Source organism: Glycine soja, chromosome 13 (genome assembly GCF_004193775.1).
Source record: "Glycine soja cultivar W05 chromosome 13, ASM419377v2, whole genome shotgun sequence".
In the NCBI taxonomy this organism is placed as follows: domain Eukaryota; kingdom Viridiplantae; phylum Streptophyta; class Magnoliopsida; order Fabales; family Fabaceae; genus Glycine; species Glycine soja.
Genome location: NC_041014.1, coordinates 24,392,310 through 24,418,541, shown reverse-complemented (window position 1 = coordinate 24,418,541; position 26,232 = coordinate 24,392,310). Strand labels below are relative to the sequence as shown.

Genomic DNA, 26,232 nt, shown 5'->3' with positions numbered 1-26,232 from the left:
GGACTTAAAAAAGCTAATTAAGAAATAATTAGTTATCCATATAATTAAAGTTTTAAAATATTTTTAATAAAGTAAAATAAAAAAGATTAGTGGAATAATATGATTAAATGAATTTATTTTTTAAAAAAAATTAAAAGATTAAATTACTCTCTAAATATTTGTATACAGTATAGTTGTTTAAACAATAATTATTTTAAAATACAGCAGATTCTTAAAATATAAATTTTATGATGCGTTTAGAATTCCAAATGAATCAAGTCTAACTGAAATAACCTTAACGTGACTTGATAAGAATTGATATATATATTTTTAACTCAAACTCGATTCGACTTATTAAATTCAATAAATTAATTATGAATCAAGTCTCGTTTTTTTTAACTTTCAATTGGTTCAGTTTATTGCCCATTGTAAATTTACCCATTGCTTCTTTACCTTTGCCTTTGTAAATCCAATAAACGATACTGAATTCTTTAATTTATATCCATTATGATTTCAGAAGTTAACGCTAGTGCATTAAAACTTCAACTAGTTAACAGTTATATAGTCTCGTAACCAAATTTATTTTATGATTCTTTTAGATTCTCAAAATCTAACCTAATCAAACTATTTACTAAAACATCATGTGAATATATTTTTTTCGCCTTAATTTTAATTTAAATTAAATGCTATACATGTCCGATACATAAATAAGACCTCTATATTACGCGTACAAAATACAAATGGAGTCAAGGATCGATAACCACGAATCATATGAGAAATAATGATATATCCTCCCTCATATATAGAACTTATGATTATAACTGTAGGGTGGATGGGTATATTAAGCATAATTAACGAGTTTTGATACACTGATATATATGAGGAAGACGAGGCTTTGGCACTAATTAATACTATAGTGCAATCAATCAAGCTTTTGAAAGTGAATTAATCATCTTGTTGCTAAAATCCCACAGTTTCCTTCCTAAGAGTTCGTTTGAAGCATGTGTACTTGGTTGACACTCATTACAATCCCGAAAGTACTTCCCCGTTACCCCTTTCAAGCTTGGGTGTAGAGCGACATAGCACGTTGTGGCTGCTCCCTGCTTGGTCAAAATTAGAAAATATAAATTAATTATTATTATTATTGGTGACTCTATTTTTTAGCACTCTCAATCAAATGCAACATTTTGCAGATGTATTGGAATCTTAGCTACAAGGAGGAAGACAATTTAATTGAATATATACCTGAGGGATGTTCTTCCATGCGAAAAAGGTAAACATCTTCAGAAAATCTGCTTGAAATGTATATTATTATTGGCTTAGACAAGTAAGTAATGAAAAGAACATTAAATGTATAGTATTATTTGTACGTATTTTTGGACAAATCACTTACTCATAAGTAAAGAAGAGTGTCTCATGAGAGGAGTCATTATCACCCCTGGGTGGACTGAGTTGGCCGTGATGTTAACACCTTCTGCCTGTATAAATTAAATTAATAAATGCACAATGAATCTATAAATGATAAAGATACTGATTAAAAATAAAAATAAAATGAACATGAAAAGTTTTATTTAAAATAATTATCAATTTACTCTTACCATTATTTTTAGTAAGAAAAAACTTTTTATTTATTAATCCTTTCAACTACTAACCTTAAGATGCTAATTACAAGACCCTAAATACGAAGGAAATCAGTTTTCTCATTTATCTACGGCGGAACTCACAATTAAAAGTGGTAACGTTCTCTCTTGTAATTGTTATTTTTTTTTCCTTCTTTTTGATGCGTTATTTTTCTATTGGGGAACAGGGTGGGAAGGAAACGTGCTCAATAGTCAATTTTCATGGTATCTTTAAGAAAAGATTCTCTTGCTTGTTAACATGCATGGTGTAAAATGTAAATTCAGAGCTAGAATTCCATTTAGATAGACAGGTATAAATTAAATAACTGCTAAAAGAACACACATTACAACAAATTGTCATTATCTCTCTCACTCTCACACATTTATTTTATTATAGTTTACTCTATGTTTTGCTTTGTAAATAAACAAAATAAATAAAAAGGTTGTTGAAGCATTAGTAGTTTCACCTGTAAGCGACGAGAAAGCTCGTTTGTGTGTAATATGTTGGCTAACTTGGACTGTCCATAGGCCTTCTTGTCAGAGTATCTGGAAAATTATAGCAATATTGGAAAAAAAAAGAGATTGTAAAGCTATAGCTATCTGCATCAGTCACATTACACGTTTCCAAGCTGAAGAAGGAGCTAGCGGAACTTATTACATGATGGGGACCCGACTTATCTAAGTTATAAGATAAATTATTAGAGTTATCTAACTTATTTTAAGTAAAAATCGGATACTTGATCTTATTTTTAATTAAGGTAAATTAAACAACTCCTAAAAATATTAACTCTTTTTTACGTTTCACTTAGAAATTGTCAAGATTAGTTGCTTTTAGACCATGTAGTAGTAGTTTCTTCACCAAAAGAGAGTGGGAGAGGATTCAAAGTGTAACATACGTACCCATCTTCATCATTGATGTTATCAAATCGAATTCCTTCTTCGTAAGTGTAGACATGAGCAATTGATGAAAGATTTATGATCCTGCCCTCAATTCCAGTGTCTTTTGCGGTTTGTTTCATCTTGTCAAGAAGAAGTTTCGTCAAGAGAAAATGACCTGAGAAGTGAAAAGCGAGAGAAGAATACAACAAGTATTAGACTTATGAGAAGTGCTAATAAAACACTTGTTAATGCGAGAGCATTTGTATTTAGTACATATTTTATTATTAGTTAAAATTCATTGAAATCTAGAAACTTATAAGAAAAATTAATTAAATATAAAGTGAAACTTATAAAAGTTTGTCATATCTAATCAATTTTATTAATAGTAATGAGTGTGGTTAAAAAAGTGTATTAAAACTGTTAGTACTATGTTATTAGTATTTCTCCTAAACTATAAACAATGATATGCACGAGTAGTGCTGAGACACTTCAAACTACCAAGATGATTGGTTGCAAACTGCATCTCAATCCCATCTTCCGTTTGCTGATAAGGGCAGAACATGACTCCCGCGTTGTTTCTGAAACCAAAGATCAACAATGTCATTAGTAGCAACTTTTGAACACATTATTTTTTTCTTGTTAGTACTAGTTTTTCTCTATCACATGTCTCAGGGGATACGGGAAATGGGGACAAAGTAATTCAATTGGATCTTTAAATGAAATGAACCCACATTGAGAATGAGAGAGAGAGAGAGAGAGAGAGAGAGAGAGAGAGGGAGAGGGTTAAAGAAAGCACATTAAGATGTTAAGAGGAACACCAAGAGCAATGAAGTTGTCCACAAAGGTTCCGACAGACTTCACTGAGCATAGGTCGAGCTTCATTATGTCCACACGAGCTGACTCGTCTTCCTCAAGTATGAGTTGTTTCGCTTCCTTTGCAGACTCCATGTTTCTGGCAGCAATTATGACATGGGCCTTTCGAATTGCCAGAACACGTGCTGTCTCCAACCCTATGCCACTGGCTCCTCCTGCATTTGGACATAACATAAGGTGAATTTAGTAGTTAAAGGGACAAAAAATGGGAGTTCGATTTCCTACTAATAATTAATATTTGCCTATAAAAAAAAATTGTTAGATCACACACAATTGGAGGATATACATCATTCTCAATCTTCAATCCAACTATCCATCTTTATTTATGTTTTGTGCTGATTCTCATCTAAAAGTGTTTACTACTTAATAACCTTAATTGAATTCGATTGTACTATCTAGTGTCTACATTGTTTCTTACTCAATTTCTTCTTTACCTGTCTCCTTTAACACCACCTGCCCCCGACCTGAGATAATGCCAAGTATTTAATAACTATTTAATCCGAGAAAGACTAATATTAAATTAGTGATATTGAGTTTAGGATCGAAGAAGTAGATCCAAGGCAAACTTCACCAAAACTACAGCCTCTCTGGTAGGAGAGTTTCGCTTTCCTTCTCTTTAGTCTTCACTCCTACTGGATATATAACTACTCAAGACATCTTTTGTAGCAAAGGCATTAAATAAAAAATAATAGAACAATATAAAGAAAAAAATGATAAAATAATCAAGGATAAAAAATGATCAATAACATTTTTGAAAAAAATATTTTTTTTTGTCTTAATCTTTTAGTTTATTAAAAAAAAAGATCTTAACTAATCGAGAGATCGACTTAAAAGTAAATAAAATTTTATTAAAAATTATTTTTGTTAAAGATCAAATTCAAATAACCCAAATAATTCAATCTTATTTCATCATTTGATTTTTGGAAAGAATATTTAAATTAGAGACTGATGGATCTTAACTAAGTTTTAAATACATAAAAAAAACAATATATTTTCAAAACTGATTATGATCCTTTTGACATCTCTACTGAGTGCGCCTACTCCCTGTTAGAGGAAGAGATAAAAAGTGTTGAGAGATAAAGTAATAGATGTAATTAGTAATTTGATAGATGGAAGACAAAGATAAAAAAAATGTATAGTGCAAAACTTAGAGGCATGCAAAAACAGAATCAAAGTTATTTTAAAATTGAATGGAAGATATATATCAATTGTTTACTGTAAAAAAAGAAAATTATTTGTTTAATTTAAAAAAGTGTTATCATAAATAATTATAAAAAATATCATATTTTTTTTAATTTTTAAAGACTTAGACAAAAAATAACGAAAACTAACAAAACTAAATGCAATAGGGATGATAACGAGACCAAGCAAGCATGAGTAGCAAGATTCAACTAGTCGTCATAACAAATAAATTAAATCATCAGAAACATCTGCAAACTTAAAAACATTGCTACAAATGGAAAAGCAAGATGCAGAACTGGGGATTTTATATATATAAAGAAAACCACCATCAAGCATCCAGTGCCACACAAAAAAAGATATTTTTTATGGATCATGCAGAGTAATAAGGTCCATAATCACCGCCTCAAGCAGTGATTGCCATTATAACTCACATGTTGGTGCCCAATTTCACTCACAGGATGGACCCCAAAAACACAAACAAAACCAGGAGAACCGAAGACACGGGTGTTCAGCGGTTACACGTATCTTTACTCAAACCTCGACGTTGCCCCCAAAATTACGGTCAGTATTAAAAATCTTGATACACTAGAATACGTTTGGATTGAGGATTTTAATCGAGGAAATTAAGAAAATTTAAATTTTTTAAATTTAAAATTAATTGTTTAGATGTTTTTTTTTTAAAATTTAAAATTTTGAAATTTTAAAACAGAATTTTAAACAATTAAATTCTGGAATTTCAATTTCCTTTTAAAGGTAACAAATTGAAATTCTTTTTGAATGTCTTTTTCAAGAAACATGTGAAACATCGATCGAGTTTGAACGTAGAAAAATATGTATAACTAGCACACCAATCATATTTTTTTTTATTTATTTTTTTCACCCTCATAATTTTAACTTTTTTTATTCAAATATAAATTTTTTAAAATAAATGAATTTTAATTAAAGTATTTAAAATTTTTAAAATTTAAAATTTCTCAAAATTTTAAATTTTTCCATCTAAATATACTCTTAAGGTTTAACTTTGAATAACATGAATAACAGGAACAAATAAAATGTATTCACCGAAGGCTTGTGTGTACTATGAAACCAAGTCAAAAGCAAGGAATAATAGTAATTCAAAATACAAAAAACAGACCTGTGATGATTGCAGTGAGGTTGCTGGCATCAATTCCTTCAGTAACCTGTTCAGCAGTTGAGGAAGATCCGAATCCACTAGATCCCGGTCTTCCTGTAACCAACGAAAAGATTCCCACCATACTGAGCACACAAATAGACAATAACCAAATCTGTGTTCAAAGCTCAAAGTTTAATTTCCTTTTTGGGCTGAAACAATCACGATATATATATATGTTGGGGAAGCAAAGATTACTACTACATCGGTGAATGTGGGATGAGAGAGAAGAGCTAGAAGGTGTAGCGTGGGACCTACGGAGTTAGCAATGAGGTGGGGAAGTGTAATTATAAAAAGATAAATACTAATAAGTATTCTTTTATTGAAATACACAAAATTATATTATTTATAATTCTTTTATATTTTCTTATCATCTTGATATTATATTTTTTATTTTAATTTTTTAATCAATAACCATAACCTAAGAACACATATTATTAAAATTGTAAATTCCCTTAATTAATTTGTACCAAAGATTGGGTGTATTAAATTCTCACCGGTGAAGAGCTGGTTGATAATTAAATTCCCTCAACGACCAAACTAATAATCAACAACTAGTATTTTTTTTTATCTTACACACGAAAATTATGGGACCCATGACGCTGTGTGAATATTTGGAATGGAACCCACGTGAAGCGCCTCAACATATTTACGAATTACGATTCTCAAAGCACTGCAAAATTTAGTTCGGCAACAACGTCAGCGACACATGATGAATCTGTTTGTTCTTACGTCTCTGTATCTCTGTTTTTTTTAATACTTATTAGTAACAGAACTCGGAAGCTTCCATTGTTGCCCGATCAATTCTAACCGAATCAGATATACAAAACAAAATCCTTCAGCAGTTTATTTAGGGCAAATTTTACCAACTCTTCCAGAATTGCATACAACTCTTTTGCTTTTTCAATGTTTGCACCAATTTCTTAAAAGACTTACATGATATTAAAAGACTTATATGTGGAAAAATAATGTATTTAACGATTTTTATTTTAATTAGAAGATAACATAGGAAAAAAAAAACGAAACTTTCCTATTATTGAATAACAAAATGGAAAAAATATGTGGTCGACAAAATTTACTTATATTTACTCATTTATTCATTTATTTACTTATGCAAAATGGAAGAACTTTCCGCAAGATTTGACGACATATGTTAATATAATTTACTCATTTATTTACTCATATTTTCAATTCATACATTTAATTATCAATGAACCCCAAATATAATAGTAAAAGAATCCATTCTTGTAGTTAATGGTGAATAAAATTAATATTATATGTAGAGAGTGATAAAATTATATAAGTATAAGTTTCATCAGTATTATATTATTTTATAAATTTTAACTAGAAAATATTTTTTTAAAATTCACGTTAAATAAAAAGTTCCTTCACATAGATTATATAGATAGAATTTTATATTAATTTAATTCAAAATTATTTAATATTTTGTTCACATAAATTAAAATTAATATAATATAAATATCTTATTAAAATATATTAAATATGAATAATTTGATTTATAATACAATGCAGCACCACAAAACGTACCAGATCCCATACTGAAGCTAGGGACAACGCAGATGGTTCTCTCTCTCTTTGTTTTTTCTTTTCTCAATCTTTTCTGGTTAGTGTGTAAATGGACCACCACATATCCATGGAGATCCTCTCTTTGTATTGTCATAAAATTTGATTACAATACAAAACTAATTTTGGTTGACAATGTTTTGGGTTGTTTTTAAACCTACGCAATATATCAACCTAAGTTATGACAGAGATATTATCTAGTTATTCGCCAGCTTCCCTCAAACTCTTTCTCCTGGGTTTTCGTGGAAGAATCTGGATCAGTTTTGAGAAAGAAAAAACTATCAGAACCAAAGATAAAAAATAATAATTGTGGTTCAATTCAGTTTTGACGACTTTCTAAAAAAAAAACTATTAATTTGTCAAATGAAGCATAAATTCACGTAATAATAATAATAAAAATTACATTTCAATTAAACATAAATTACAACAGATCGATGATACAATTTCTAATTGCCTCAAGGACTGCCTAATAAAATTTTACAGCTTGCCATATTTAAACAAAAACTTTACAATGGGACAATATAAAATACACAATTGACATAAAATGACACACTTTGGCAAGTTCACTACATATATTAATTTAATATAGAATATATAGGCTTAACCCATATTATAATCCAAAACTTATTTTGTGACTAAGATATATAATTAAAGAGATTAACTATTATACAAAAGTCACGTGATAAGAATGACAAACCAGAAAATTTTTGATCTAAATGTTAAGAATACATTAGCGAAAAAGCAATATACTAAAAAATATTTAAAATATTAATAATGTCAAAAGAAGCTTTGATCAATTATTCATGACTACATAGCATAAAATTAGTAGTTTTAATAGCGCAAAAGCAATAAAAGTATAAAACTATCAGCCCCAAATAAAGAACATTTTTTTCAAGAATAGTTCTCAAAAGTACCAATCGATCCGCTTATCATAATTGAATCACCTAAATAATTAATATTCCAAAATTTTAGCACACAAAACTGGTCATGGTGACTTTCAACAATAAAGGACAAAAACGATATACACATTTGTAATGTGAACGAAAATACTTTTTGAAATTAATAGTGACAATATTTTAAAAATAATATCAATCACCTAGTCATTAAGTCACCATTTGAGTGAATAACATCACCTCACTTAAACTCGTTTCACCAATGCCTTATATTTTTTTTTTATATTCGTTAAATACAAAATATGCTAGCGTCATATTCGGATCATTTCATGGTAGGTAAAGAGAGAAGCTATTCATCGATAAAAAAGAAAAAACAGAGATTTGAAAGCTAATTGGTATTTATTTAAAAGCCTGACTTAATTGATTGACAAAAATGGTGAATTATTATAATTTTTTTAATAAAATCTTTGATTTTTACTTATAAAAGAAATTTGGTATTTATTAGTCTAAGTAGCAAAGAGCTTGATTCCTTTTAAATAAGATTTTGATTTTAACTCAAGTCTTGTTAATTGAGATATAAACTAACTTTTAGATTTATATCAACCGTACTCTAAATAAATAATTTAAAATATTTTTAGAAAAAAATAGAATAATTTTTAAAAAAACTTAAAAAAGAAAGTGAATAAATTCTTTGAAATGAATCAAATCTTTTTGCCATTGCTTTAAAACTGTGTTATTAATATATCTCAAATTTTATTATGAAAAATAGTAATAACAAACTCTTGTTACTACATTTTTTATTATCAGACAAATTTTATGTAAATTCCAATAAAACTTAGATCCATATTTGTAACTAATAATATAAAAAAATTACACTAACAATCTATCATAAATCACTGTTAGTATAGGACTCTTAAGTTAGTTAATATTATATATATATATATATATATATATATATATATATCATAATTTATAATTAAGTGATAATATAAAATTATTTTATATCCTTATTTACATAATTTATTTTTCCTTATTATTTTATTATATGTAGGGATAAATAAAGTGATCTAGTCTCCTTTTATTAATGTTAATAACAATAATCTCAACCCAAGATTGATCATTAGGTGCATGTTTGGATGATTAAAGTTAAAAGAGATAAAAAAATGTGTTTTTTTTAGTTTAGAACCAACACATTTTTCTTTTTAACTTCATGCATTAAAACGTGTAATTTTATATTAAAATTTGTAAAAGTACTTTTGTAGCCGTTAACCAAAAATATGTTTCATTATCATAATTTTGTTTTCTAGAGAAAGAATAAAATTCGAATCTAGTGTGGAAAAGTTTAAATTTACAATATAGACTTATATTTTTTTTTGGAAAAAATGTAAATATATTAAACTCAAAATGATACAACAATAAATGGGACATACCCCACAGCTAAAAAAAATCAAAAACCTCCCTAATATAAAAAGACCTATATCAAAATACTAAAACAAATACAACAGGTGCATTTATTATACATAAGAAACTTAATCTTACTCATAACTTCTATTATATAGACTTATATTTGTGGGAACAACATCTAGATGCATGTATAAAAAAGATGAGCGATCATGTCAATGCACCGCTGGGGGCAAGCAATTGCACTCTCTCTTTAAGTATCTTTGCCTTTTTTTAAAGATTGAATCAAGATTTTTTTCTATAAATTTTATATGTATTATCAACTAATTATACATGTTGAGTTAAAGTTGAAAGATTTTGATGTCCCCTTTTCTTAATTGAATCGTTTTTTTTTTTTGTCATTGCTTTTGGTAGCTGCAGTTGAATTAGTCAGGCGAGTCTCATCCACGATTTCGTGGTCCAAACACATTTAATTAACAGGGAAAACAGCTAAAGATATGATAAAGACTGAATTATTGATGTTTAAAGAGTAATAGCCCAACCAAAGACATAAATAATTAATAGATCCAAAGTTAATATTAAATTATTTGGTCTTATTTAAATTTGATTATTAGTGAAAATAATTTTTTATCATATTTTATTGGTCAAATTTCTGATTTGTTAGAATCTCATTTTTTTTCTTATAAATTGGATGGTTAAAAAAAATTAAATGTGTTATTAGTATTTATGTAAAATAATTGGATGTCTTACCCATTGATTTGGTTAGTTCTAATTTATGATGATCCATGTTTCTTTTTTTGTTTTGTTGGATTTTGATAGATTGACTCCTTAATGTCATTTTGACATTGATATCACATTAAAATATAAATTTAATTTATACATATTATTATTTAATTATTATATTATTCTATTCATTAATAAGATATGAAAATAGAAAGATACATCTGTAAAAAGATTTACATCAACAATATGTGTAAATTAAAGTTTTAGAATAATATTTTAGTCAATATTCATGTAAAACCAAAAAATTCAACATAGTTGTTGATAAATGGATTCCTTAAGTGTACCTATAGGGGGTTTAATTCCTAGTTGTGAGTGTGAAGAAAATTTTGTTAGGAGAGACAAAATATGCTTAAGTAACTTTAACATCTAGAAAATTAATCTAATGCCTTTTAATTATGAAAATATTTTGCTTTGTGCAAATAAAATTAAGTAAAGATAGAGAGTTCAATAACAAAATGAGAACGTTTTGGATTGGTTACTCATGAATATTTATGATTTTTTAAAAAAAATGGAGTAGTTGAGGCATATATCATATATATTAGTTTTAAAAAGTATTAAAATTATTTTTGTTGACAGGATAAAAATCTTATTCTTGTTTAATATTATATTCTTATTCTTTTAGATTTTCATTAATGTTATAATTTAACTATTTCAGATTTCCAATAAATATTTTCTAACTTTGGTCTTTTAGTACGGTTTAAAAATCAAAAGATTTAAATTTTATTTATATAGTTGAAATTCTTTGCAATAACTCCAAATAATCTAACCCCCTAAATCTTCATTTATCAACTTGAGAAAACAGAAGAAACAAAATAGAAGGAAAAAATAGAAAAAAAGAATTATTCTTTATGATGTTGTTTAATTTAACAAATTGAAAATTAAAATATATTAAAATGAGTGTGACGGCTGGGGTCATGTTGACCCCTCAAATGGACATGGAATATTTCCTTATTTGGTTTAATTCAAGAAATTAAACGTCACCACTTTTAATTTGTACAAAAAAAGGTGTAAATAATACCCCGTTTTATTAGTACCTATTATTTTTTCTTATAATTATTGTTTTTTTTTTCAACCACCAGCGTCTTTGATTTTTGGGTAGAATCTTAATATATTCTTATCAATTTCAATTTTTTGAGTGAATTATATAATTAATCTTTAATCCAAAACTTAAACACATTTAAGTATCTTTGCCTTTTTTTAAAGATTGAATCAAGATTTTTTTCTATAAATTTTATATGTATTATCAACTAATTATACATGTTGAGTTAAAGTTTTAAAAAATCAATAATTTTGATTCAATTATTAATTTGACATAGGTTTTATTTTTTATTTTGATCTAATTGATCTTAGATTCTACCTATTGGGACACACTAGTAACTAAACACCATCCTTTTTTTCCGGTGCGCGACTCCATCTATTATTCATCCACACTCCCTCCCTTCCAGATCCGATCCTCGATGGCGGCGGCGTCGCGGAGGCTCCGGGACCTGCAGTCCGAGGCCGGGAACAAGATCTGCGTTGACTGCTCCCAGAAGAACCCGCAGTGGGCCTCCGTCTCCTACGGCGTCTTCATGTGCCTCGAGTGCTCCGGCAAGCACCGTGGCCTCGGCGTCCACATCTCCTTCGTCCGATCGGTCACCATGGACTCCTGGTCCGACATCCAGATCAAGAAAATGGAAGCCGGCGGCAACGACAAGCTCAACGCATTCCTCGCACAGTACTCCATCCCCAAAGAAACCGACATCGTTACGAAGTACAACACCAACGCCGCTTCTGTTTACCGCGACCGGATCCAGGCCATCGCCGAGGGCCGCCCCTGGCGCGATCCGCCGGTGTTGAAGGAAAACCTCTCCGCCGCCGGAAAGGGGAAGCCGCCGCTGACGCAAACGCGGAGGAATAATAATGAAGGTGGATGGGATGATTGGGGTAACGAGGCGAGTCCCCGGAGCAAGAGCAAGTCGACCGGGGATTTTAGGAATTTGAACGGCGGCGGCGGAGCGCCGGCGAGGTCGAGGTCGACGGAGGATATCTACACGCGGACGCAGCTGGAGGCGTCGGCTGCGAAAAAGGAGGACTTCTTCGCGAGGAAGATTGCGGAGAACGAGTCGCGGCCGGAGGGGCTGCCGCCCTCTCAGGGAGGGAAGTATGTCGGGTTTGGATCCAGTCCTCAGCCGCCTCAGCGGCGGAATGAAGCGCAAAACGATTACTTCTCTGTTGTTTCGCAGGTGAATTTCGTCGTTTGATTGATCGGGTTTATTTGTTAGCTCTTGAAGAGTTTTTTTTCTTAAAAAAAAAATTGATGACGCGGTGTTTGATTGCAGGGGATTGGTAAGTTGTCTTTGGTTGCTGCCTCTGCGGCTAATGTTGTTCAGGCTGGCACGAAGGAGTTCACTTCTAAGGTATTCTGGGTTGGCTTTGTGCATTGTATTGCGTGATTGTTGTCAGTGTTAATTTTGTTTTCTATGACAAAAAATGCAAGGTTTTAAATTGCAGTTGGTATTTTTGTTGCAATCCTTAATATTGCACTGTATGATTGAAATTGTGGACAAATGCAGCTGATGCGGCCATAATTGTGGTTGCATTGTTGTGGCTGCCGCGACTTCAAAAACCTTTGAAGTCGGGGCTGAAATTGCGGTTGCAGATCATTTTTCAAAGCCTTGCATTGTTACAGTTTGTTGCTTCTTCTTGAGTTTAATGCAGTGTGTTTTAAACCAAAGACACTCCTTTATTCCTTTGATCGATACAAATAAACAAAGGAAGGAAGAAATGAATGTTTTTCTTCGTATATATAGTTGGTATTGTCCCTGGGAATTGAAGAGGTCATCTTGGTGTATGAGCAGCATGAATAAAAATCAATTATTTTTCTGTAATTTTGGCGCTTTCACTGAGTTTTGCCTCGTTTCTGAGGATTGGCAAATGCAGTTGAGAGTATAATATGATATGGAAGAAAACTGTTAAATGAGGTCAATAGGGAACAAAGTGTCAGATTATATTCAGATGAAAGCTTAAAACAATTTCCATAAAACTAATGATGTTTGCCTTCATGTTGTCTTGTTCATCAATGCATATCTAGTCTATTAGAACTAAGAAGGGATTATGTTGTTCTACACCCCAAAAGTGTATTACGTCCTTGAGTCATATAAATATGACCGAAGTATTGAAAGTAAATTGTGTGCTCCAGTAGTGTTACTGTCTATAGGATCCCCCATCGTGCTTCTAGAAATACTCTTTAAAATGTAGCACACAACTTTTGTAATAGTTGTTGGGATGTAACTTCTCAAGACATCATTTTACTACCTATGGAAATCCCTGATGATACTACATATTGCATTACATACTATAAGCTTAACTTAATTTCACATGGCAACCGTGGGGCATTGGTTATTTGCTGTTGTGCACATGTCAGTGTTATTAATGACTGTGGTTTTGAGGATGTAGACCTAGTTTGTTTTATAGTTGGAAAATCAATTCTCGCACTTTCTAATAGAAAAACAGTTTCCCATGGTAATATGTGGTTTAGGTTAATTTATGCATGCATCTCATATTCTGTTTAAAATCAATTTCATCAATATCAATTATACTCAACTTTAAACCAAATGGGCACGTAGTAACCTTGGTTATGGGTCCAGTAGTCAAACATTTACTGTTTGAAGAAGTGTATGGTTATTTTTTATTGGCTATCAGATGTGTAAGTTGTTGGAAATTGTAGATTGACAGAGATTAATGTCATTGCTGGTTCTTGGAACTTGAACTCACTTTAGGGCTCATGGACCTTCATTTGTCTTTTTGGGTGTGAGGATAAAGTGCAGAAGTAATGAAGGCTTGGTGGTTTTAGCCTTTTAGGCCAAGGAATTGCGCACATCCTTGAAGCTCATTTTACAGTTTCTTTCCTTTTATGAAAATGTATAAAACTATGTTATCAATAGCAGAAAACTGCGTCGCTATAGCACCAGAGCGCTGTGTTGCAGCTGCTATCCTGGGGTGGTATAGTGGCAGCAGAGCGGATGCTACTGTGAAATACGGATGAAATCCCTAACATGTCAGGTGTTTTTGGTATTTTTGTAGTGTATCTGCTTCAAAGGAGAAATGACACTCGAGACTTCACTCTTGCTTCTTTCTTTCACACGACCCACCCCATCACTTTTCCAGCAACCCATATCTGATTTCTGCATTCTTTTCTGCTCCCGCAGGCTTCTTATTTTCTTTTTGTACTATGTTTTCTATTTCTTATTTGTGCTCTGTTTTCCTTTCTCTTTCACCCATTATTGATTATCTTTTTTTCTGTAGAGGATTAAATGTCTTTGTTTCTTTATACTTGTATGTTTTGTTTAAGTACTATAAGTTTTTATTAATTATGAATAGTTCATGGGTTTTGAATATTTTTCTATTTTTGAGAATGCACATATGTATATGTAGAGTATTCATTATTTAGTTTATATAAAAAATATTAGAATAGTGGTAATCCCACTATCTGCTATCACATTTTTGGGGTTGGCCACTCTGCTTCTATCTGGGAATGGGATTGACAAAAAGGAAATGTTTCTTGCTTTTTATACTTACATGGCAATTTTGTTGCTTCAATTTTTTGTTTGGCTGACTGACACTATACTATTTGTTTCAGGTTAAGGAAGGTGGTTACGATCATAAGGTGAATGAAACTGTCAATGTTGTCACTCAAAAGACATCAGAGATTGGACAAAGGACTTGGGGCATAATGAAAGGAGTCATGGCCATGGCTTCCCAGAAGATTGAGGAGTACACTAAAGATGATCCAAACTGGAAGAATGATAACTGGCAACGAAATGAGAATGATAGAAATGGTTATTATCAGGATTTTAATCAAGAGAACAAAGGCTGGAATTCTTCTATTGGAAGAGAACAATCTTCATCAGGGCAATTTAAAACTCAAAGCTCTAGCTCTTGGGATGATTGGGACCACAACGATAGCAGGAAGGAAGAACCAGCTAAAGGATCAAGTCATTCATCAGGTGGGCTCTTTAGTACCCACAACTCAAGCTCTTGGGATGATTGGGAACACAGAGATTCTAGGAAGGAAGAACCAGCTAAAGGATCAGCTCCCCATAATAACGAGGATTGGGCTGGCTGGGATAATGCCAAAGATGATGGATTCGATAATTTTTATGAAGGTGCATCTAATAAGAAAGGTGTTGGTCATAATGGGAAATCAGATGGCACTTGGACAGAGGGAGGCTTTCTCTAAGGTCCGTACATTATGCATTACTATCATTTGCTCAAACTGATTCTTATTACCCTTCACAATCGTCTATGTGAACCATGAAATAACAGTTAGGCCTTACTAACCACTTGGTTATGCAACAATAGTTCCTCTTTTTAACCTGTATGCCTACTGAAATTCATAAACTTTTAATGCATGCTGGGGGGACAGGTTCAACATGTTGACATTGAAATTATAATTTGCAGTTTTATTTTGTTGCTGTTATTATTAGTACAACTATTGTTATTAATGTATGTATTATTCTAATGCAGATTTCAAGTACATAATTTGAAACAAGTTATCACTTGTTATACTTCTTGGACCAGGGTTGATTGGACTTCATTACCAGTTTCATGATTTCTTCCTTAAGTGACAAAAAAACACTGTAGTTTACGCACTGATGGCATGCAGGCCAAGCAAGGATGCCACTAACCAAACATGATACTTTATTGTTGGCTATAACTTTTAATCCCATTGTTCCTTTTTAAACTCAGACCCAATGTGCAAGAAGAAAGATTTTGTTAAGGTTAAATATATTTTCAGCAAGTCTTTTTTCTTATTTTCCTTTCTTTCTTCAATATTCCCTTCTCTTTTGTAATTTTTTGGGAAAGTTCGTTGGAGAGATAGTATCCAAAGAACGGGCTAATCGTCCAAATATCAATTCTTCACAGCATTATTGCCTGCGAAGTGTGATGATTAGTGACAGGGAAATTTCAGAAATGTTTTGAATTTGTAGCCTCTTAATTTGACTGCTTATAATTTTATGAATGCCCTTCCCTCGCCTGTTTCTCATAATTTATCGATGTTATTTGTGTCAAAAATTATTTTTCATAATATTGCAAAATTAAAGTATGGCGTCAATTTCCACAACTAAATTAACATCACACTCGTATTTTTTTTTAATCCTCTTATTCATTAGGAGGAGAAAATTCTGATTAATTCAGAGTTTGGTAGAAAAATAAATAAATTTTGATTAAGAATTATTTTTGTCAGAATTGAACTCAAGTATTATTCAGATAATTTAACTTTAATTTTATTACATTAATAACTCCTTCAATAACATGGTTTTCTTGTGTTGGTTATTATGCTCCAATTTGAAGTTTATTTTGACCCAAATAGTATTTGGGTGAAAATTATCATTTAAAGTAGTAATTCTTATTTACCTGTACTAAACTTTTTGATAGAGAGGAAAGAAATAGTTTGGAAATAGGAAATGAAAAATCGAGGAAAGACGAGAAATAAGAAATGAGCAAAATTATTGGTTATTTGGTTTAAGAAAATAGTGGAAATACAAATACCCTTTTGAAGTGCAACCCACCCATTATATTATATGGGAACTGCTACAGCATAACACGAAATTTTGATTTTGCCCTTTCGTAAGCTTAATATGGATTGTCAATTCGTAAGTTTCATACGGATTGTTCAAACAAGAATCGAACATGTGATTTTTGCATTATTAGCACAACACCCTAACCAACTAACTAATAGACTAATTATGTTATAAAATAATTAATGTCGTTATATATAACACTAAAATTTCTAATGTATATTTAATGTACATGTAAATTTACATAATATATTTTGTGATAATTAATTTTTATCTAATAATTACTTTGTTTACATATATAAATTGTAAATAAAAATCACATGTTTAATAAAAATTTACATATGTAAAAAAAATACCAAATTTATTTAATTATCAATTGTTGTAATAAACATCTAAATACATCATTCAATTAAATACCATATTTGTTTAATTTTCAATCACTGTAATAAAAATCTAAATACACCATTCAATTAAATATCAAATTTGTTTAACTATTCATTACTATAATAAATATCTAAATACAACATTTAGTTAAATATCAAATTTGTTTAATTAATTAAATGTATAAAAAAATTCTTAAAAAATTATAATTTTTAAAAAAGTTCAAAAAATTATAATATCAAATTTGTTTTGAATTTTTTTAATACGCACCTCTTCTTCTCCAACGATGAAAAACCATCAAACTTTACCGTATATTTGTAAACAACTCACATACATTACTGGGGACAACAAATACTCACAAAAGGATGCTAACAAAAGCAAGTTATACTAAGGAGTGCGGTTTTAAAAAAAAAAAAGGCACTACAAGAAAGAAAAAGTTAATATGCTATTTATAACCGTATTTTGAAAACTGCTGGATGTATTAAAAAAAATACTGGGTGACCCCCTTATATTATTTCTACCCTTCATTTCTTTAACCCAATCTGCCTTTGCGTTTCTTTTTCAAGGCCCATCTAGAATGGTTTTGCTATTCAAAGCTCCGCCTATTTGGTTTCCCTTCCAGTTTTGCACCTCCATACTTCACGTTCAGTAATTTTGTTTTCTTCATATGAAACATAACATATTTGATTATGCTTGCACACAAAATATGTTTGGTTTACAGTTGTAAAATTATGTTTGAGACAGAAGTAATTTTACGAACTGATCAGGACCCTTGCTTTGCATTCATTTTACTTTTATATATTAGATTTATATTGAAATATACACAACAATTTTTCCAACTACAAATCAAACATACACATAATCAGTTTGTTCAACACCAGGACGATAGTAATAAGGACAAAGAAGCACGAATAGACAGTAACTCCAATAAGATGAGCAGCAACCACGCAAGAGAAGAATGATGGCACAAGTAAAAAAAAGTAGAGAGAGAAAGTGATTGATGTGATAGAAAAATAAAGAGAGAGAGAATTTAAATAGTGAAAATATATCAGTTAAAAATGAAAATAAAAAACAAAAACAACTTATTACTTTCATCATTTCCTTTAGGGAATGTTAAAAAAAGGAGGAAATGAAAAATAGTCATATTTTTATATATATTAATAAAATATTTCAAATTTGGTAAAAAGAATATTTCATTTTAAAAAAAAATCGAATACCATTTAAGATGTATAATGTTTGAATTTGGTGTAATTTCAAACGAAGCCTAGTACATTGCTTATATCTTGTTACACATTTATATTACATTGTCATTTCTCATAGATAAAGGGGTCTCCCCATTCAGTACCGCATTATGTTGTTGAATTACTAACACTGAAGAAACCACATCATGCGTTGATGATGCTAAAATGTCTCCAATAGGACCTAATTCCTCGTGCTGCCTATCTACCAAATCTGCCACCAAACTCAACGAAAATTGACCTTTCCCAACAATTATGAGATCATAATCCTTACTTCGCCCTAATGCTAACACCTCTTCCATAATATTACTAGCTACCTTCTCAAAACACTCTACCATTCCATTCCACTTTCTTTGGAACCTTGCCATTGTTGCATCATCTAGCTCCTACAAGCAATTAATTAAGATAAATCAATATGAAGAAGAATTCTATAAATTAAAAAATATACGTATAAATTTGCAAGGAACTAATATAGCTTAAAGTATAAGCAAATGAATATACCTTTTCCTTTGGAGGGTACACTTTAGATATGGCTAAATTGTAACTTTTCCCATTAGTTTTGCTTGGTGAAGAGTGTGACATGTCGTTACCTTCCAACACATCTTTGTGAATGAACCTCACAACAGTCACTTTAACCGCTGGATGGTTAGATATTCTATCCCCCAACTCCAAGGCCTCACGATCGTCGGGCCCACCAAAGAACAAAACACAAACATGTTGGGTCACAGTGGTATATAGGCCCAAATTCTGAGGCCCATGTCCATATCCTCGATCAACAAGCACAGCCACAGTGCAAGGTGCATTCCTAAGTACACTTTGGTTCACACCTCTCCACCCATGGCCAATATTTTCCTCCATTTGGTGTTGGGAAACCTCACTGTTCTCCTCCTCATTTTCCATTTCCACCTTCTTCCACCGCTTGTGGAAAGGCAAGATGATCATGGTCACCATTTTCTCATCTGCCACGTGGCAAATGTCATCATGCATAGTGGACAACGAAGAGATAGTGGTCTTGGACTGAACTGAAACTTGACCCAATTGACTATGGGCTTGGAAGGCCCTATAAAGTTGCTCTAGCCACTCAACATGGCTAGAGCCACTCTTATTATCAGTGTTCTGAGCCAAGATGATTGATGAAGAGCGTTCTGTGAGCTCAACAAGGTGCATGATGAAGAGTTTGAGGGAGGATTTTTGGATGCTACGAATTGACTCAATCAAGTTAATGATGGAAGGAGCGTTGTTGGGGCCATGCACACACGCCAAGACGCGAAACTCGTTAGTGGCTTTATCATTAGTGTCAAGGTCACCTAGTTTTCTCAGGGTTTGATGAAAGGATATGTCATTAGTGTTTTTATAGATGGACAACACTATTGGGGTTGTAATGAAGGTGGTGAATAGAGCCATAAGAACCAAAATGGCAAACATTTCATCGTTTAACACCTGTAAAAGATAATAAGAAGCTCATAAATTATAAGTGAAACAAAAAGAAAAACCTCTTTTTAATTAGTATTAGAAATCATTCGTTAAAAAATTTACAGCATCAATACGATTATAATTAACTTGAACCGTTATATGGCATGACTATCTTACATTAGTAATTTATCTTTGTCCTTAAGCGTTTATTATTTTATTTTATTTTGTAACTAGGAGATATATAAAATTTCTTATTCCTCTCCCCAAATCAGTACCATTTTAAAATAAAATGGACCTCCAATTGAATTTGGTTGAAACAAAAGATAATAAAACATGGCTTCCTATTTTATGCATGGAATCTTATGGTGAAAATTGACACTATGTACCTTATCAAAGTCATAATACGCTGTTTTCAATACTCCAATGATATATTTAAACGCATTTTTTTTCTTACATTACTGTAAATTTAATTTTTATTTATTTACAAAAAAAGGAAATAATTTAGTATTTTTTTTTGTTAATAATGAATTTGTAAAAACGTGATGTGTACTTATCCGTTTATTGACGACGTTAGTACGTTACTACATCAAGTTCAACGTTGAAAATTGTAGGTGGTTGAAAATGAAAGAGTTAACGTTGAAAATAAGGTTCCGAAATGTAACCTTTTTTTCCTTCCCAATGTTGAGGACGATGAGCTCCACCAACCCCTTAGTGTTCATGAGCACCGCCAGCGTCATCGCCTCCCTAATCGGAATCTTGCACGCCACCGCCGTCAGAAACGTCCCCCCAATCTTCCCGGCGCACGCCGTCGCAATCACCAGCGCCAAAATTCCCCACCCCTTCGCGCCACTTATCGTAGCCACGTTCGTCTTCAACCCACTCGAAGCAAAATACAACGGCAACAACAACCCTACAACGAAATCCTCAACCCTCTCTATCAGCCTCTCCGCAAACGCGCCCTTCGGAACCGTTATTCCGAACACGAACGCGCCGAAAACCGAGTGGATCCCAATCATGTCCGTCACGAACCCGAACACCATCACGAGCAGCAGAGTCAAGCACACGTAGGTTTCATCCACCGCGCCGGTCACCGGTGAGCATTTTCCGGCGACGAATCTCATCGCCGGTTTGACTAATATCATCATGAAGGCGACGAAGGCCACGCCGGAGAGGAGCACCCATAGCGAGACGAGGGGGCTCTTGTGGACGTGGCTGTTGACGCCGTCGCCGGCGAGCGCGATGGCGAGGGCGAGGAGGATCCACGCCGCGACGTCGTTGAACGCGGCGGCGGCCATGGCGGTGCAGCCCACTCGCGTGGTGAGGAGCTTGAGCTCGGTTAGGATGCGGGCGAGCACGGGGAAGGCCGTGATGGAAATCGCCACTCCCATGAAGACGAGGAACTGAGCGAAGCCGACTCTGTCGGTGCCGTCGACGGTCTTGCGGAGGATTAGGGCGAGGCCAATGCCGGAGACGAAGGGGAGGGACATTCCGGCGACGGCGATGCTCAGAGCTCTCTTTCCACTCCGGCGAATCGTGACCAAGTCGAGCTCGAGACCTACCAGGAACAAGAAGAAGAGGAGACCTATGCTAGCCAGCGATTCCAGCAACGGGGTGCTCCATGGCGGGAACAGGCGGTGCTTGAATGTCTTGTTCCTTCCCAGAACGGAAGGACCCAAGACAATCCCAGCCTGTCATAAATAAAAAAATGCACAAGTTATTTTATAAAGACTGAAACAAGTTGTATTTGATTGAACTTACTATAATTTGGGCGATGACTTTAGGTTGTCGGATAGGTTTGAGGAGGAAGGCGAGAGAGCGGGAGAGGAGGATGATTAAGGTGATTTGGAGAATGAGGAGAGGGAAGGCGAAGTCTAAGGGGTTGTCTCCTTGCCATAAGCCGTTGGAGGATGTTTTGATGGAGGTTATGTTTAATGCCATTGTTGCCGTTTAGTTGGGGGAACTTGGAATCCAAACAGACTCACCAGTTGGTTTAATAAATGTTGACAAGAAGTGGGGAAAATATCTTGTGGCTGTGGGTAGCAACGTTCACCAAACGGGTTTGTGGTGGTCACCACTTCCCATGCCACCTGCTTGCTACGCCTAGTTTTGTTAGTCAACTTTTCAACTCGTTCACATCTCCTTTTCTGCCAAAACCCTCTGCAAGAACAAGAGAAGAGACTAATCTTTCTTTCCAAATATTACTGAGATTTATTCTAGAGATTACTTTGTGTTAATAAGTATTATTATTTTGCACATCAAACTTTTGCTACACAATTGGTATGAGTATATGCTAACTATATCATACCATGTAATTCATGTTTCATTGGTAGAAAGAAAAAAAATTAAATTAAAAATATAAAACCAAAAAAACACAAAAGTTTGAAGTTTTTTTTAAATAAATTGTTAGAATTAATGTATCATTTCAGAAATATGTGACTTATGTAGAGACTAATAAATAAATAATTAATAATTAAACACTAAATTGTAATTGGACTAAATAATAATTACTTTACTGATTATAAAAGGAATTAATACCTACTAATATGAAACAATGTTTCATTTTTAACAAAAAAGTGTTCTTTTTAAATGTCGAGAAAAAATAATAGAAAAGGAAGTGAAATCTTGTTTCTTTTCTCTTTCAAGAAATCAAAATACACTGAAAAGAAATTTCGATATGAAGAAAGATACACATTGTTTATTTATTATTTGTGAGAATTATAAATTTTAAGATATTGTTGATTTTTCTATAATTATTCATCTAGGAAATCCTTAAAATTTATATGAATAATGACATCTTTTTTCTCAATAACTAATGACATCCTCCATGGCCAGTAGTAGTATAGTATATTTACTCATTCATAATGGGAAGAAAAAAAAACAAAATATAAATCAGACAGTGGTGTAGTGGCTTGGGCTGTGTTTGTAAAACGGTTAAATCTGTGTTGAACGTGGATCTTTCAATTTTCTTCAGTCATGTACTCATGTTTAGTTTCTTGATATATAGATGCTGAAACAGTTAAACAGATACACACTTGGAACTCTGCTTTTATTCAATCATAAGAAAATATTGTGACTTTTGATATAGCATATTATATTGATAATGAATAAATATTGTAGCTGCGGGAGAGAGTATTGAGGGGATAAATTATTGAACTTAGGACAATCTCGGCAATGACTTTAGGTTGAGGAGGAAAGAGAGAGGGAACGGCTTCACTACGATAATAAAGGTGATTTGGATTAATTTGGACTATTAGGGAAGTCTTTATTGGAGGATGTTTTGACGGTGGTTATGTTCAATGGCATCGTTGCCGTTTAATAGTGGAAACTGAAAAATCATAACTTTTTCAAAGCATATGCCAAGACATAGGAAAGTGACTTTGGTTTAAAAAGCCTGTAGTGGAGTGTAGGAGAAAAGTTTTTCATGCTCTCTGAAAATTAAATAAAATTTATTTGAATGATCATTAAAAAAAATTAAACTTCAAAAAGTAAAAGTCTCACTTTTTTTAAAAAAAATTTATGAGAAACTGATTTAAAAAATATTTTTAGAAAATATCCTTTTTCAATGAAAATTATTTTTTAAAATATATATTGAAAAAATAAGTATTTTAAACTACGATACTCTTAAAATAAAAAACTTCCCTCGGGTAAACGCTGCTTGAAAAGTGAGAATAATATCTTGTGGGGGTGGATTTTAGGCAGCAACGTTTAATTACAACTGGTAAGCACTTACCAACCTGTTACCATATATTTTTTGTCAACTTTTTTTCATAATTATTTCTACTTTTCTAAATTTTTTACTATTTTCTTTCTTTTTGTTCTCTCTCTCTACTTACGTGTGTGTTCAAGATTTTTTTTTTCACATGTTACAATTATTCTTTATTAAAGATAATACTGTTCACAATGGCAAATGGCAAAAGGCAAAAGAAAAACCAAGATTGAATCCTTCATTTTTTTTTCTGAGGTGCCATAAAATTGTTCACGTGAGAATTTTAGAGGAAGTTAAAAATATTGGAAGTGACCATGGCAAGTCCCAATTACCCCGTAACTCCCACCATAACTGCTTAAGCCAGACAAGATTGTTGTAAACATTAAAATTTTCATATCCAAGTATTTAACATAACTATGAACCTACTACTTATGATTAACTTAAAATTTAGATATAAATTTTGTCTCAAGATTTTCCTTTTAATTGAATAAATTTATCTCAATCTATTGTTGTATTGAAAAATCTTTCTACATAAATCATATTTATAAAATTTTATACAAATAGAATTATTTAATACCATATTCATATAAAATTTAATATATACTTTTTAAAATATATATAAATATAAATATTTGATTGTCTTTTTATTCTTGTTAACTTTTTCCATAAAATTTGATTAAAAAAATGAAGATAACATATGAACGATTATATTAACAAAAATCATATTTTATATAATTATTGATGATGTAATAATTTGTACTTTTAATATACTTATTATAAAAAAATCAGTAAAAAAAATCTATCAACAAGTATTAATTTATTAGTTTTGTAAGAAATATCAGCTCTCTTCGCTCTTCTTTGTTCCGGCACCCTTTCCCACCTTATATATCCTAAAAATCAGGAAACCTAATCACTACAAAAAAGAAATCTAGATAAACTTATTATAATTGGGTAATAATGGAAAAGGACATGTATTATTATTCTAATTTATTTACCACCACAAAAACCCGAGGAAGGAAGCAATATATGCTTATGTTTACCAACAAAACCATATAGGATCTTTGCTCACCGTCTTCCTTAGGAATGTTTTGGTGTGAATCACACTCTGGAGGATAATTTTGAACAGACCACGAAGAATGTCCATGTTGGTGAAACCTCTAATCATGCTTTCTTTTTCAATGGAATAGGGTCGTGTCGTGGACAGTGGCCGGATGTTATCGTACAGCCTTGTGCATATATATTGCTCTCTTTTTTCTTTTTGTTTTTTTCAAACTCTTGCCAATGTTGCCATAGCTTTCTGACAAATAGATATTTTCATTAACAGAACTTGTTAATTAGAGCATGCAACCATGCACCTACAATTCTAAGTTATGATTGCAGTTTGAATTTTGAATTCACAGTAGTTGGTGTTATATCTCAAAGTGAGTGGCAACAACGATTCGACTATTGTTTATGCCTTAGTGGAGGATAGTTTGTGCAAATTATCCATTAACCACAAACTAGTCTAAAACCACACCTATCGATCCAATCTATTTTCAATTCATTTTATTAGTTCGATTTTCATATCCAAACCATTTAAAATCAGTTTAGAGTTTAAAACTGTTTTTACGATCTATACCCGTTTTGGAATTGGTTTTAAAATATGCCTATTATTCAAAACCATTTTTTAAAATTATTTTGTGGATTAAAACTAGTTTTTGAGGGATTTTTTTAAAAAAAAATGAAAGCAATGATATCTTATGATTTCAAAATTTGTAAAAATATTTTAACTAATTTTATATAAAATCAATTTTGTGGTTCAAAAGTGGTTTTAGAACTAATTTTAAATCAATTCCAAAACCAGTTTTAAAACTAATTTTAGGTTTACAACATGTTTTGAACATAAAATTTGTTTGCAAATCAGTTTCAAATCAATCTACAAAATATCTGATACAATTCTCGTTAAGAATCTGTTTTTACGGATTGTTATTGAGTGGATTCTTGTTTAAGGGAAACAAAGAGAGAGAATTTAAAACAAACTTCTTTAATCCTTATAAAACTGGAATATTCAATCAAAGAAAGCTTGAAGCGTTATGGAAATGACACAGATAAGAATAAAGGAAAATTATACAAGAATGAAAAGATGAAAAGGAACATAAGTGTAGGGGAAGACTCTAAATTCTATTAAGAGTGATAAGTCCCGTAAAGATTCACTACAAAGATGTGAAAACTTTGATAAAAATCAAGAAAAATTCAATCTAAGAACCAAGAGACAATAGTTTTTAAACTCACAAAAGAGTAAGATTTTATTCTTATTCAAATATGTTCAAAAGCAAGAGAATACAAAACTATTTATAGGAAACAAGTAGTGTCTCTCTCTTAATAAGAATTATGGTTAAACCTAATTTTAAAGAAATAAAAGCAAAGGCCAAAGTAAGCTTAAGACCCAAATTATATCTTAAACTAAATTCAAAAGAAACATAATCTAATGTTGAAATTGGACATTAGTATCGGAAAAATTCATTTATTATAATTAGAACAATTCAAAATACTTAAATAAAATTTAAAAATAAATCATATTGCATGCT

The 26,232-nt window shown here is 31.7% G+C and overlaps 3 protein-coding genes across 3 annotated transcripts; 1 reads left to right on the top strand and 2 right to left on the bottom strand.

Moving 5' to 3' along the window:
• Positions 1-672: 672 nt before the first annotated feature.
• LOC114381189 (short-chain dehydrogenase TIC 32, chloroplastic-like) lies at positions 673-5,925 on the bottom strand. The gene is made up of 8 exons (XM_028340382.1): positions 5,668-5,925; positions 3,274-3,505; positions 2,976-3,055; positions 2,499-2,652; positions 2,066-2,144; positions 1,373-1,457; positions 1,225-1,271; positions 673-1,079 (listed from the first exon to the last, which is right to left on the bottom strand). The coding sequence occupies exons 1-8, from the start codon at positions 5,786-5,788 to the stop codon at positions 906-908; spliced, it is 972 nt and encodes a 323-aa protein (XP_028196183.1). The 5' UTR covers positions 5,789-5,925; the 3' UTR covers positions 673-905.
• A 5,792-nt stretch (positions 5,926-11,717) lies between these two features.
• LOC114382163 (ADP-ribosylation factor GTPase-activating protein AGD7-like) lies at positions 11,718-16,383 on the top strand. The gene is made up of 4 exons (XM_028341396.1): positions 11,718-12,589; positions 12,686-12,763; positions 14,986-15,586; positions 15,873-16,383. The coding sequence occupies exons 1-3, from the start codon at positions 11,822-11,824 to the stop codon at positions 15,583-15,585; spliced, it is 1,446 nt and encodes a 481-aa protein (XP_028197197.1). The 5' UTR covers positions 11,718-11,821; the 3' UTR covers position 15,586; positions 15,873-16,383.
• Positions 16,384-18,508: 2,125 nt separating this feature from the next.
• LOC114382141 (cation/H(+) antiporter 20-like) lies at positions 18,509-22,172 on the bottom strand. Its single transcript, XM_028341376.1, has 4 exons — positions 21,718-22,172; positions 20,622-21,647; positions 19,048-19,986; positions 18,509-18,932 (listed from the first exon to the last, which is right to left on the bottom strand). Exons 1-4 carry the CDS (start codon positions 21,895-21,897, stop codon positions 18,603-18,605), a joined length of 2,475 nt encoding a protein of 824 aa, XP_028197177.1. The 5' UTR covers positions 21,898-22,172; the 3' UTR covers positions 18,509-18,602.
• Between the last annotated feature and the right edge of the window lie 4,060 nt (positions 22,173-26,232).